The sequence below is a fragment of the Aulonocara sp. 'chitande type north' Nkhata Bay genome, linkage group LG11 (assembly GCF_057382095.1).
Source record: "Aulonocara sp. 'chitande type north' Nkhata Bay isolate Kocher_YH1m ecotype deep benthic linkage group LG11, A_spYH_male_GT1.1, whole genome shotgun sequence".
Taxonomy (NCBI): Eukaryota; Metazoa; Chordata; class Actinopteri; order Cichliformes; family Cichlidae; genus Aulonocara; species Aulonocara sp. 'chitande type north' Nkhata Bay.
Window position 1 is genome coordinate 7616620 of NC_141354.1, and position 13776 is coordinate 7630395.

A 13776-nucleotide genomic window follows, 5' to 3' on the forward strand; every position below is an offset into this window, starting at 1 on the left:
GCTCTAGCACGTTCATCATAGTTTAAACCCCTTGTTTTGCACAACGGAATACGGCCTCCCGTCTGCAGCTAAACTCCCCAGTAGCTTCTGTAATAGCTTTAGCCCGGTCGGATTGGGCAGCAAAGGGCTGCTTAAATACCGCAAACTCCTCTGCTCCTCCACTTGGGCCGCTAGCACTGGCCATAACTATCGCTTGACAGACTGACCACGCGCACCATACACATACTTTTTTTTCTTCTTTTTCGAATTTTCGTATCACGTGCGTACCGAACCGTGGAGTGGGATCGGTTCGGATTACCGATCAACCGTGATCCGTTGCACCACTAGAATTCACCCAAATGAATGTCAGCAAATGCTCATTAACATTTACTAAAATGCTCCAAGCCAACTCTTGACACCATTTCAAAGCTTAGTTGGCTGGATGTTGTAAAAAGTGTTAACCTAAAGCAGAAGTTTGCATACAGGTCAACAGCCAAGATGAAATAGTTTTGCATGGAAACATATGAGAACTTACATTTAGAATTTCAGTAGTATAATGGCTGAAGCAAGGAGTGAACGTTTGTTATTTTTTCATTTACTTGGGGAAGTTTTCCAAGTGACTTCTCGCTTCTGGCATCAACTGCTGGCAGGACTGACTCACCGAGAAACTGGGTTTCCCTGGAGCAGGATTTAACTGGGAAGTACACCTAAGGCAAGTTTGGGGAGGACAAACAGCTCCCGCTGAACATTCACTGCTCAGTATGAATACAGACCATGAAAGCATGACTTTACAATACTTTTCATAACACGTCCTACAGGGATACCTGCCTTGTGGCGTCCAAATGTTTGTAGTGACATTTGTTAGCTTGCACTTCCTAAAAAATTGGAAATGACTTGTAAGACAGGTCTGCTTTACCCAGCTGATCATGTGTTGCTGCAGCAGTAACAAATGACAGGTTCAGGCATTGAAGAATCGTGCAAAGCCACAGTGGATATTCCAGTGCCATGGACCCTTGGTTGGTCTCAGATAGATAGCTTTAGCTGATGTAGCTGATATTATAATAATAATTTGTGACTGACTATAAATCATATTAGCTTCATATTAGCTTTAAGACAGCACTGATTTGTGTTCATGGACATTCATTTTATTTTGTTTGCTACCAGACAGCCTGGGGGCAGTTGTAAAGTACTCATGAAAGTACATTCATCCTATCTTTATTGATACAAATTGTTTGTTTGTAGTGGGATTAACACTTGACCAGTTTGGCCCCGATTGCTCAGTAGGAAGCAGCTAGACCCAGAACAAGCTAGGTGTTAAAGTCAAAGTTCAAAATGATGTCACAATGAGAATTCTGACACCATTCCTCAGTAGCTCCGATGCGCTGCATTACAACTTGAATTCTTTCTATTATAGAAAATCTTTCATTTCAGAATAAAATACATAGCTTAAAATGAGATAAAAGTGACATTTTATTTATTATTACATTAGGACACATTGACCTGCAGCAAATGTTAGGCTTTTCCTCAAGACCATCCATCCATTCGCTTCCGCTTATTTATCCTTTTCAGGGTCGCGGGGGGCGCTGGAGCCTATCCCAGCTGTCATAGGGCGAGAGGTGGGGTACACCCTGGACAGGTCACCAGTCTGTCACAGGGCCAACACACAGGGACAGACAACCATTCACACCTAGTGGCAATTTGGATTAATCAATTAACCTATCCCCACAAGCTGCATGTCTTTGGACGGTGGGAGGAAGCCGGAGTACCCAGAGGGAACCCACACAAACACGGGGAGAACATGCAAACTCCACACAGAAAGACCCCGGCCTGATGTTGGAATTGAACTCAGGACCTTCTTGCTGTGCGGCAACAGTGCTAACCACCGTGCTTCCTCGAGACCAATCAGTTGTTAATTTGAGAACGAGCTGTAATTTAAGAGTAGATATAATTTCTTTTCTTGGCTTGGCAGCATGCCTAGTTAGCATGTTGACATGTAGCTCAAACAGTCAGCTGATTATGATACTGCTGGAAGCAGCTGGCATGTATTTAGAAAAATATAGTCATCTTCAAATGTGTGCACTATCAAAAACACTTGCTTCACTGGTATACACAGCACAGTTTACCATGTCAGACATTGACATATAAGGCAGGCTTGTCCTTATATTATCAGAATATATACCATATAATTTGTTTTTCAAAGTTAAGCAAGTGTTTGTTACCTAAGCTTAATAAAATGATAACTGAAAGATAAAAATTAAAAGAAAGCGAATAGTGGCAAATGTGGCAATTTGGAAACATGACATGAGTTTGCCGTGGAAATGCCAATAGTCTCATTGAAAGGCTATTTAAAAACTATTATGCTTATATGGTAAAATAAACTAGAAAACATAAACAATCAAAGTTGCTTTAACTGGATTTAATGTGGCATCTTTGCGAGGACTGAAGCTGCTCTGAGAATGTCATAATAAAAAGGGATCAGAGGCTTTTGGATATAATTATTATAATAATCTTCAGACTGCAGCCTGACAGGAATTCTGAGTCACAGCCAAGATCACAGAGTGCTTTCTTTATATAAAAGGACAGTGTTCAATTACAAAGGTGGGACTAAATGCATTCGAATGGAATGGCAGAATACACAGACATCGGGCGAGCTTTAAATTAAAGGTCACACAACTCGTCACAGACAAAGCACAAGATAAATGTTGTACGCTATATGATTCACACAGAATTGAACAGTCAAACAATGCACGTAGAATCTCTAACAGAAGAAGAATTTTAATAACATGCTTGTTTTTTACAGGTGAAAGCATCACGTAAACATCTGCACCAGACTCAAAGACAAGAAGACCACCAAACACAGCACTGCAATCACACGTAAACCAGTTTGGAAATAACATCTGTGAGCTCTGAACAAACAGAATGAAAAAATCGATTGGCTGCCCCTCATGTGAACAGCAGAGAGGCTGATGTGGCCACAGCTGACTGAGGTGTACCGGAGCCAGCACTCCTCGATTTAAACCTGGACATATATGTGAAAGACACTTTGTTCCACGGGAGCTGCAGCGAGCTGCCTGTTTTCAGCGGCCCTGTGCGTGTTTTCTTAAACGTGATCTTCGCTCTTGCGATTACCCAGTGGAGGACAGCTGAAAACAACCCACGGCCTCCACCTGAGGTCAGACTCTTGCTATAACACGTGGAGTAATTTTTGTTTCTTGGTCTTTTATATTTTTATTTTTTTGTTTCACTCAACAAAAATCAATTACGTTTTAAGGTAACAATAGATGAACTTTTGTAATTATTTTGAAACTCAGAACCACTTTGCTTCTATCGTTTCTCATCTAGCATTAATGTTTCTTTACTGCAAACAAGCTGCATACTACTATTTTACTTTCTCACTAAAACATGATATATTGTCTAAGCTTAGCTTAAAAGGAAAACCTCAAATCTGACCTAACATGGTTATATTTCTTTTGTGAAAACTACTGCAACTAGTTATTATTCCAATTTTTAAAATGTATTTTTAATCTTTATAGCACTTCTACAAACCCAGTTACAAAGTCTTTCACCTCTTGGATAAATAGGTTATAGGTCAAAGCTTGTGACAGTCCTGATCTAGTTAACCATAAACTAATGTTCATTCTTTGTAATAGCAACACAAAAGAAAGCCTGTTAAAAACAACATTAATATTATGTCATTATGTAGCATGTGACATTATTATTTTATTTTTTATATATGTAAACCTGCTGCCTGTATTTTTGTAGTTTAGCTCCATTGTTTTGTTTGGCAGCTGTCCATAAATTTAGTCAGTAAGTCTCTTACCATTAATTTGTGTTTTAAATTCAAATTTGTATCTATAAAAACAATTGTTACTTTTTGTTGACTTTTTTTAGGTTTTCAGCAAATATTTTTGTCGTGATTTCATGAAATTATTGATGACAAGAAAGTTGAAGGATATTGCAAAGTGTGTAAATCTAAATTTTGAGACCTTTATAGGACTCATTAAGTCACAGGTATCAGTTTAAACTTGATCTCTATGTTAAAAACAGGTCAGCAGGTAAAATGTTTTTGTAAATGTAAGAATGAGGGCAGTTTAAAATGTCATATTTAAACCAATTCGTGAAACAATATTATTAAACTTAATAAACTTTCAATGCAAAATAGCCCCAAAGTAAACATCTGCCTTTAATCAGCATTTAATCCTGGACAACCACTGTCTTGACCAACAATGAACAGCTCTATATTGAACCAATCGCACTGTCCTGAGGTGGTGGTTCCCAACCCCGTCTTCTTCACCATCGGAGCGGCGAGCTTTGCAGAGAACTTCCTTGTTGTGGTAGCTGTCATACGGAACAGAAACCTCCACTCGCCAATGTACTGCTTCATCTGCAGCCTGGCAGCCTTCCACGCCATCGCCAGCCTGACCAAAACCTTGGAAAACCTCATGATTGTGTTTGCTGATGTGGGACACTTGAATAAGAAAGGCTCTTCTGAGACCACGCTGGACGATGCAATCGACTCCCTGCTGTGCATGTCTTTCTTGGGGTCCTTTTTCAGTATCCTGGCCATTGCCGTGGACCGGTATGTATGGAGCTCTTGGATATGGAAACATAAATATTTTATCTTAAAATGGTTTATTTTATAGTGTGGAGAATGGTTTTCATGGCGAGATGAAAATATTCCACTCTAGGCTACTCATCCCCCAAAATCTCATTTTTTTTTGTTGTTATGCCTTAGAAAATCTCATTTTCTAAGGCATAACAATGCTTAGGGCTATTTGAAAACCCTTTTAAAGAAAGAACTGACTGTTACTTACAAGAACCCACAACCATGTTATATTTGCCACACAACGAATGATTTATTCTATTTGCTGCTAATCTAGATGTTCTAAATGGTTTCTCTATGGATCTGTGGCCCCGTAATGATTTATCCTCTGCTGATATTTATATAAGGAGAATTTAAAAAGCTTTCCACTGGGCTCTGACTCTTTGATGTACAGTTAAAGGCTTACTGCAGTGGCTTCCATCATGTCTACCCAAAAATCATGAATACTTTATTACTGCAATGATACTGTTTCTCCACGTTTTAGGCAGCTATCCAAATTTTAAAATCAGTCAAAGAAAAAGAGAATGCAACATATGCACATTTATTTATAGGTTTGTTTTTTTTAAAAGGGAACTCTGCTTACTTTCACTTATTTTTCAGTTATATCTACAGTTGAAATACTAAATGCTCATATGGAACACAGCCGTCTTCAGTAGTTTTCCAAGTAATCCTGTGAGCCAAAAGAAAAGCTCTCTAAAAGAGAGCTGATATCCTTCATAAATTCATCTCAGGATTTCACCTCTGCTTGTGAGAATAGAAGCGTCACTTGCCCGCCCCCATTAAAACATTTTATTTATAAGAGGCAGCCAGTCACAAAAAGCTTAACTAGCAGTGGAATTGGGAGAGTATAATGAGCAAAATAAAATAATTTTGTCCACTTCTGGGCTGAACAACAAGCTAATGATAATGTTCATGACCATGTCCCACATTTTTCGCACAATTGGTCACCCAATTAATGCTTATGCGGCTAATATGCATTCAACTCTTAACTCTGTTTTGGGTTTCACCATCTCCTGAGACAAAAACAAAAAAACATTTGACTCTTTACAAAACATGTCATCCAGTGTGGATTAAATACATTTAGGATTATTTTGTGGCACAAAGCTTCCTGCTAATGGTAATGCACAGCAGTATCATGTTAAGGCTCAGTTAATGTCTTAAATTTAGGCGACCGAGCTGAGTGAGGAAGCTGCAGTGAAGTTAAACGTAGTTACTCAATCCTTGACAGCCTGTGATAAGTTATGAGATAATGAAATGATTTGTTTCTCTTCCAGTTACATCACCATCTTCCATGCACTCCGATACCACAACATCATGACAATGCAGCGCACTGGGGCCATCTTGGGCATCATCTGGTCTGTGTGCGGGGGCTTGGGCGTGCTGATGATATTGTTCTTTGACTTCAAGCTCATCATGATCTGCTTCGTCATATTGTTTTTCATCTCCTTGGTGATTATCTGCTCCCTGTATGTCTTCATGTTCATGCTGGCGCGCATCCATGCCAGAAAGATTGCAGCGTTACCGGTTGGTGGCAGGAACAATCATCACCAGCAGCGGTGGGGGAGCAACATGAGAGGGGCCCAGACCGTCACCATCCTGTTTGGGACGCTGGTGGTTTGCTGGTCGCCATTTTTTTTCCACCTCGTCATCATCATGGTGTGCCCCATGAACCCCTACTGCGAGTGTTACCGATCGCTGTTCCAGCTGCATGTGGCGCTGCTGACGAGCCACGCCCTCTTCGATCCGGCCATATATGCCTTCCGCATCGCCGAGCTCAGGCACACCTTGAGGAAGATGCTGCTTTGTTCTGACTGGAAGCTCTGCTCGTAGAGACACCTGCTTGCTTATTTTATTTTAGTCTGTTTATCCAGTCAAATGTTAGCTTTTCATCAAAGTGTCCTTCGCTCAGTTGAATATTCAAATTTTAGCGTGAACTGTGAACTTGGTTGCCGCTAAGCAGCTGTTTCTCCAAAGGGAATTCTTTAGAGACATTCTAACATCCCGTGTATTTGAGTAGGCACTGTGGCACTGACTACTGTCCGTCAATCTCCTCTCTGTTTTGCTTGAATCCACTGTCTCCTCCTTTCTCCCAACACTTGGATGTTACCTACTTTCAGAAGTGTCAATGCATTCATGTTTGAAATGAACCTCCTGTGCTAACATCCCAACGCATCCATTTTAGAGAGCCTGTTACCAATGAACATGGATTTTTTTTCTCAAACCTGAGTGACACGATGTCCACATTTACAAATGTGAAAAATAAATTGACAACGCTCTCATTTCACTATCTGCTTTTATTCAGACACAATAAAAATAAGTCATCTTAAGCCAACAAAACATCACTTATTTGAACTGAAGCTCACGTTTACATTTCTTCATGCCATCACCGAACATGAAACATGATCCCACAGCTGTTTGCATTGTGTCACTGCACATATACACAGAACTAAGCATACAACGAGCAATCAAAACACAAGCTAAACCTTGATCCAGGAACATATAATGTTCAGTGTTCTTGCTGCTGTCTTTTGTGGGAACGAAAACAGAGCACTTCACAATAATCAGCAACAATGAATCATTCTGCAAAACTGCACAAATGCTGCACTGGAAGTGGATGTACACTTAGCAAAATATTTGTTTTCTTTACTAATTAAACTTACAATGGAGACAAAACAATGTACAGTTTTACATCAATATTCAAAGCACTTTTCATTGTGTTATACTTTTTTGATCTTACATTTTCAAAGTACTTGCAATAAACATTAAAGGAAATAACAGTAAGGCAATTACAAGACTGAACGAAGAAAAACATCCTCTTAGCGCTGTTGTTTTCTCTTAAAACAACTCTTATATTACTTTCCATCCACAAACCAAAATGCATCAGCCTGAAAACATGAACAATATAAACAACTTTCTGTTTTTGCAATAAATACTGATACGTAACAGCAAATAACTCGTTTCTTTTAGTATCTACCGCACAGCAACATTCTGTATGAAAGAGCAGTTTCAGCAGATGGCTGCATTTCCGGTAAAAATCTGTCAAGCTTCTCAGTTTGGAGGTAGACACCACCAACACACACTTACAGAAGGTATAGTGAAGCTATTTGTACATTCATTTTTACATTTCAAGCAGCTTTACATAGCTTTATACATGCCCAGTAGAGTGGCATTGAGAAGTGATCACTGGGGGTCACAGTGACTCAACAGAGCAGTGACTTTACATTCAGATCATAGCAGAAATTGCTGTGCTACCGGGTGGATTTGAGACGTTTGCTTGTTAAGTGTAGCACTAATGCAGCACAGGGCGAACAGCAGCAGGCAGAAAACTGGCTGATGACAAGTGATGTCATTCAAAAGTTCAGCTTAGCAGGGCAGACAACTTCTCCAGTGTACAGATAACAAGCAAGGTGTTTGCAGTGAGGCCATTTACAAATAATGTGCAACTGGTGGGTTTGGTTGCATTGGGTGTAATCCACATAATCCTCCAAAGGAACACTGAGTCCATTAGGTGTATGAGAAAAAAAAGAATCAGCTCAATATGCAATTCCTGTTTGTCGAAGAGTGCTCATATACCTCCTTTAGAACATGTGCATGCAATCTGAGCGGCATTAGTTCAAAATATGTTTTCCTCCTAAAATGACAAACTATTATAAAAAACCTGAAGATGTGCTAAAACCTATAAGAATCAGAATTGGTCAGATAGTCACCGCTCTGTAACCACCTGAATTTTGGAGGTAGATAACCTCTCAAATCTGTCAGTATTCTTGCATTAGAGCAGTGCACTGGCCTTTTTGGGGCTTTCATGGTGTGTTAGGCAACATTTTACCTCCATCACACTGCCATCATTGCACACTAGTATTATGAAATCACTTTTACAGCTGCAGGTGGTGCTTCTGTTTAGCCGTATGTGCCTTCTGCATCACTAGACCTTTGTTTTAAAAATGTCTTTATAAATCTACTATATTTATTTAGCTTTTATTTATTCTAAATATGAAAACAGTTGTTTTCTAATGGCACTGATTTACATTCATTCGCTGGCACTTTTTAAGTCAACCCAAATGTTAGACCTGTACTACCACTGATCAGGGTCTTTACTATGAAATGAGTTAGGCATACTCAAGATATCTTATTGTTATCTGGTTTCACAAAGCCTCCCGTCAGCAGTCATGTTAAGTGGCTATGCCAGTTGTCATCAGCTCAGTAAGTCAACCCAGAATCCCCCAATTCTAGATGTAAGAATTCCATATAAAAGGAGCGGTGACATGGATCATTCTAGTGCTGCCTGTTTGTCTTCTATTACAACCTGTTTTCTTAAGAATGTTTTATGTTTTTACATATGCTGACAGCCTTGTGCATCTTCCTATTCTTTAATGTACTCTGGCATTACAATTCAATTTTATTTATAGAGCACCAATTCATAACAAAGGCCATCTCAAGGCACTCAATATTGTAAGCTAAAGATCCTACAATGTTTGAAAGACACGCCAACGATCACACGGCCCTCTATGAGCAAGCAATTAATGACAATGGAAGAAAAAACTCCCATTTGACAGGAAGAACCCTCCAGCAGAACCAGGCTCATCTACAATAATTGATTGGGGGTTAGGAGAATGAGAAGAGAACAGAGCGAGACAGGACAAAAGCAAAACTATAGCAGAGACAGCCAGAGTTTAATCATGGTTAATGATTAAATTCAGTAGTGGTGCACAAGAAGCGCTCTGTGCATCATAGGAACTTTGTAGTGTGGCTGCCTGTGAGGATCATTAATCTCCATTAAATACTCAACATTGATTTCATGCAAGTGGTGAAACCATCCAGACTATCCAGGTGGCATCAAGGGGAACTGCCGTTTTTGCCATCTTAAAATTGTCTTTGTTTTTGTTCTAAGTTTGCCTTTGTTAACAGGACATGTACACACCAAAGAAAATAAGTGAAACTGTAGATTCCAGTACCTAATAGACAAACAGAGTATAGGCAACTGCAGCTACAAAAAGCATTTTACAGGGTTAGTTCAGCCAACATGAAATCCTTTATCACATGAATGATGTCTGAGAAATCACTTTCACTTTAGTAATGTTTTAATTGATGTCTGGTTTTAGATTTAACTGGACAACCATTGCTGGCCCTGATGGAACACCCAGTGAATGACAGAGAGTCTTCTATGCAGAGGACGTGCTACTCTTTTTCTCTGACCCTCCTGAAATTCAAAATAATTATTTAGCATCTCAAACAGATTTGGTAGAGGACTCTGTGAAAGATGTGGAAAAGATTTTTGATTATTATATTCAAAATCTGAATAAATATAAGTGTTGTTTCACTTGCGCTTGTTTTGTGTGTGACTCTGCATTCAATATTGGAAAATATTCAGTTCATAACTGACAGTGAACTAAAACATAATTCACTGCCCTGATATGCTCATGCTGTTCTAGGTAGACTGTTACAGTTTCACAATTTAAAGCTTAAGGGTCTTTAAAAAAAACTAGATACTACTTACTAACCGAAGCACTACTCTCCATAACTGGGAAACAGACTTTGATGTGTAAAATTGCTGTTTTAATTTGTAGTCACAGCTTGAAAGAAAAGCGAGAAAAAAAAAAACTAAACAAAACTCACTAACATATGGATGTGGATAATTCTTACCACACCTTCCCCAACTTTTGCTGACTTCATTGCCTTTGTTAATTTATGCATGTGAGGTTAATGTTCAAGGAAGTACATCCAGCCGTCTAAATTAACAAAGGGTACATTCGGGTACATTTGGCAGCAGTTCTGTAATTTAAAGCCAGTATATGAGCACTCTTGCAGCACTGAAAGAAAAATATCCTGTCTATCCATTTGGCTACTGCATCAGACATATTCTGGGAACAGAGAATAAAAATCTTGCCAATTAAAAAAGAAAGGCCAAAGGAAAAAAGATAAAAGAAATGTCAGGGAGAATGAAAAGCAGGCCACTAACAGTTTTGTGTGACGCACGTTAATATGAATCATGGGCTTGGACTTTAGATGATCCTAACTAAGCCTTAAAATAATGCATCTAGTAAACTTTTTGTGTACATGGTGGACGCATTAGGAGATAACTCAATGTTCCAGTCTCCTTTCCAGCTTATACTTTTCAATAGTTGCTTGTGTGACGGTACACTGTACTGTCTGAAAAGTGCAGTGAACCAGTCCTTGGGTAGTAGTATTTCTATTCCAGCGTCATATTCGGTCAGTTCACTTTACCCATCCTTTCACTGGTCTTTTCTATTTCTCAGTACTTACCAGTCAAAGCACAGATGTTCGTGCAGACGTTTCTCAGACTGTAACAGCAGATGATCTCCTTAAACGTCTTCCTCATCTCCTGACTCCTGAAGGCATAGATCAGTGGGTCAATCACTGAGTTGCACATGATGAGGATGAGGTACATGTTGAAGTGGGACATGAAGCACACGCAGTAGAGATTCCGTGGGCAAGAGATCATCAGGATGAGGTGGAGAAAGAAAGGAGCCCAGCAGACGATAAAGATCCCCAGAAGGATGGTCAGTGTGATAGCCCCCTTCATGCTGGTGCGCTGATGGATGGAGTTGTAGCCGGGCAGGGCAGCAATGCGCTTCACGTGCGAGCGAGCGAGCATGAACATGTGACTATAGAGGGAGGCCATGATGAGCAGCATGGCAAAAAACATAGAGATCAGGCAGATGATCACAGGAGTGGAGTCTGAGTAGATAATGAAGACAATTCCGCAGCCAGTGCAGAAGGTCCAGATTCCCCCGATGATACAGCCAGCTCTCCTCACCGTCATGATGTTGTGGTACCTCAGTGCATAGAAGATGGTGACGTACCTGTGGATAATAACATAGTATCCACCTCAGTAACCTCTAATTTTATATCAACATTTATTGCTCACTGATGAATTACAAAATCGTTTCAAGTCAGAAAACTTGACATTTAAACATAACGGGGACTGTGTGTGTGCTGAATACAATAACTCACAGAGAGGGAACCAGACTACAGGTCACATGAAGTGAGACATTTATTCTTGAGACATTCAATATTCAATGAGGATAACGTTAGGCAACCTTGGGTTGTTGATCACGCATAACGTACATTTATACATAAAAGGTGCAATTTTGTTATTTGGTGGCTCTGTTGTAACCTCTGGTATGAATGTAATTTATATGTCTTTGAGACAATCTCGTAAATATTAAATGTCACTGAGAAACCAAATGAATATCATATTGTCAAGTTTCCTGATTCTTGCACACCATGTATTTATACCTGATTCATATACTGAATCAGAGTCAGCCTAATATGGACCCGAGTCCACCTCTTTCAAACAGCCTCTGGGGATGGTACAGTATCATCCAGTATGATGATCTATGCAATGTTTGCAGTTTTATACATGCTCCAGTACATGAAGGAATAGCAAGCATGGAAAAGGGAACAAAAGGAATGCCAATATGTTAGAAAGAGTAAGATTTAACTCAGTTAAATGTATATGGATCAAATATCAACATGTCTGACAAACATTTAAAAAAGAACAGTTTTTCCAGTTATTCTACATTCATTATTAAGCAGACAATTGATTAAATGGTAATCAATGGTAACAAAGACACACTTTTAAAATAGTGATCACATGCTAAATGTAGCTGTGAATGGTTGTGTGCAATCAGGACGAACTAATAAAGAACAGGCACTGAATAGTTTGAAGGCCTTATTGCAATTCTTCCAATTATTGTCATTTGTTAGGTTCTAGAACTAAGAAGTTATAAAATTACTGTTTAGAGCGGCATACTGGTGCTCCGTAAACCTGCGTGGGTTCTTTGGCTTCCACCCACAGTCCAAAGACTTGCATGGTAGGTTAACCCACCGAATTAGGAGATTTGAGGCAGACCTTTTTGAAATAGAATGGTCAAAATGAAAGCACAAGATCAAGAAAGTGTGCCATCGGTGCTTATGAAATATTCATCTCTTAATAATACAGCTTTGCTGTTAAATATTCAGGCTCCAAGTTGAGCTCAAGCTCAGATGAAATTAAAAGATCCATTTTTTTCAATGTGAAAAGCCCATAAAAAGACACGAATGGTGAAGATGAAAAAAACCTGCACATTTCAAGGGTTTAAAATCTACTTCACAAGCATACAAAAAAGGAAAAGAATGAAAAGGGAAATCAGAGAAAGATGGACATTTTCTGAGTTTTCTGTCTTGCCAGATAATTTATTGCAAAGTAAAAAGTAGAAAAAACTAAAATTTTCTGCCTGTCTTAACATTTGCACAGATGCATTAGAGTAAGCAGCGATCCCCATGATGAATGAACCAAATTTGTTGTGTGTATCAGAGAAAGAAGGTGGAAATTAAGAAATAAAATGTCAATTTAAAACAAAAAATTAAACTGCATCAAGGCTGGTTTACTCATCTGCTTAAAATTTAATTCATTCACACAGTGAGACAACAAAAACACTTTGATCTGTTCAGCACTGACAACTAAGATTTAGTGCAAGCAGTATTTTTCTCTCCTCTCTACCCCACACTGTTCCAAAAAATAGTAATGTCAAATGATTTTACTGTGTATTTTACAGATGTGTACTGTTTTTCTAGAATATCATTACATTTACATAAGTAGACTGTGATCTGACAAGTCAAATGTAAAATAACATAACATCACTGTAAATGTAATAAAACACAATTTACTTGTTTGTTAAATATATTTTGTTGTACATATGCATATTTAGATCGTAAAAATACGTCCAGGAATGTCTCCCATCATGCCTTGGGACATGTTCTTGTTCTATTGTTTATGGTTACGTTACTTTTAACTGTTATCTTGAATGTTGTGTTTACGCCGTGGTGTAGCGTCACTGACAGTTGTTGTTTTGTAGAGAGAGTGCTGTACCATGAGTGACTTCTGCAGGGCCGGCCCGTGGCATAGGCCGTATAGGCAAATGCTAAGGGCGCCGTCCATCAGGGGGCGCCACGCCAGTGCCACAAATGTTGAAAAAAAAAAAAAAAGTTGGTACTATTATTTCTAAATACAAAAAATAATCCCACGTTAATTAAAATGCAAAGTAAAGCTTATTTAATAGAAATATTATTTGTTACAACATTACGCCCCCCCTCCCCGCACGGTGCGCCCCCTCCCTTCCCGTATCATGGTTCCTTTTGGACGTCGCCACATCAAAAAATCAACACAAGATGTCAAAACGGTCAAAACTGTT

General features: G+C 39.1%; 2 protein-coding genes across 3 annotated transcripts in view; one reads left to right on the forward strand and one right to left on the reverse strand.

Moving 5' to 3' along the window:
* The window catches only part of mc2r (melanocortin 2 receptor), a 39308-nt gene extending 30853 nt beyond the window's left edge, over window positions 1–8455 (forward strand). The window contains exons 2-4 of one of the 2 annotated variants that reach the window (XM_086310345.1): window positions 2780–3250; window positions 4171–4558; window positions 5857–8454. In XM_086310345.1, coding sequence (XP_086166471.1) covers window positions 4206–4558; window positions 5857–6412 — 909 coding nt within the window. In that variant the 5' untranslated portion in view covers window positions 2780–3250; window positions 4171–4205 and the 3' untranslated portion in view covers window positions 6413–8454. Of the gene's footprint in view, window positions 1–2779; window positions 3251–4170; window positions 4559–5856 lie in introns of both variants that reach the window. The other variant, XM_086310346.1, reaches the window with a different exon arrangement.
* Window positions 6865–13776, reverse strand: part of LOC147318416 (melanocortin receptor 5-like) — a 32103-nt gene continuing 25191 nt past the window's right edge. The window contains exon 5 of the mRNA XM_086310344.1: window positions 6865–11403. Coding sequence (XP_086166470.1) covers window positions 10833–11403 — 571 coding nt within the window. The 3' untranslated portion in view covers window positions 6865–10832. The remainder of the gene's footprint in view (window positions 11404–13776) is intronic.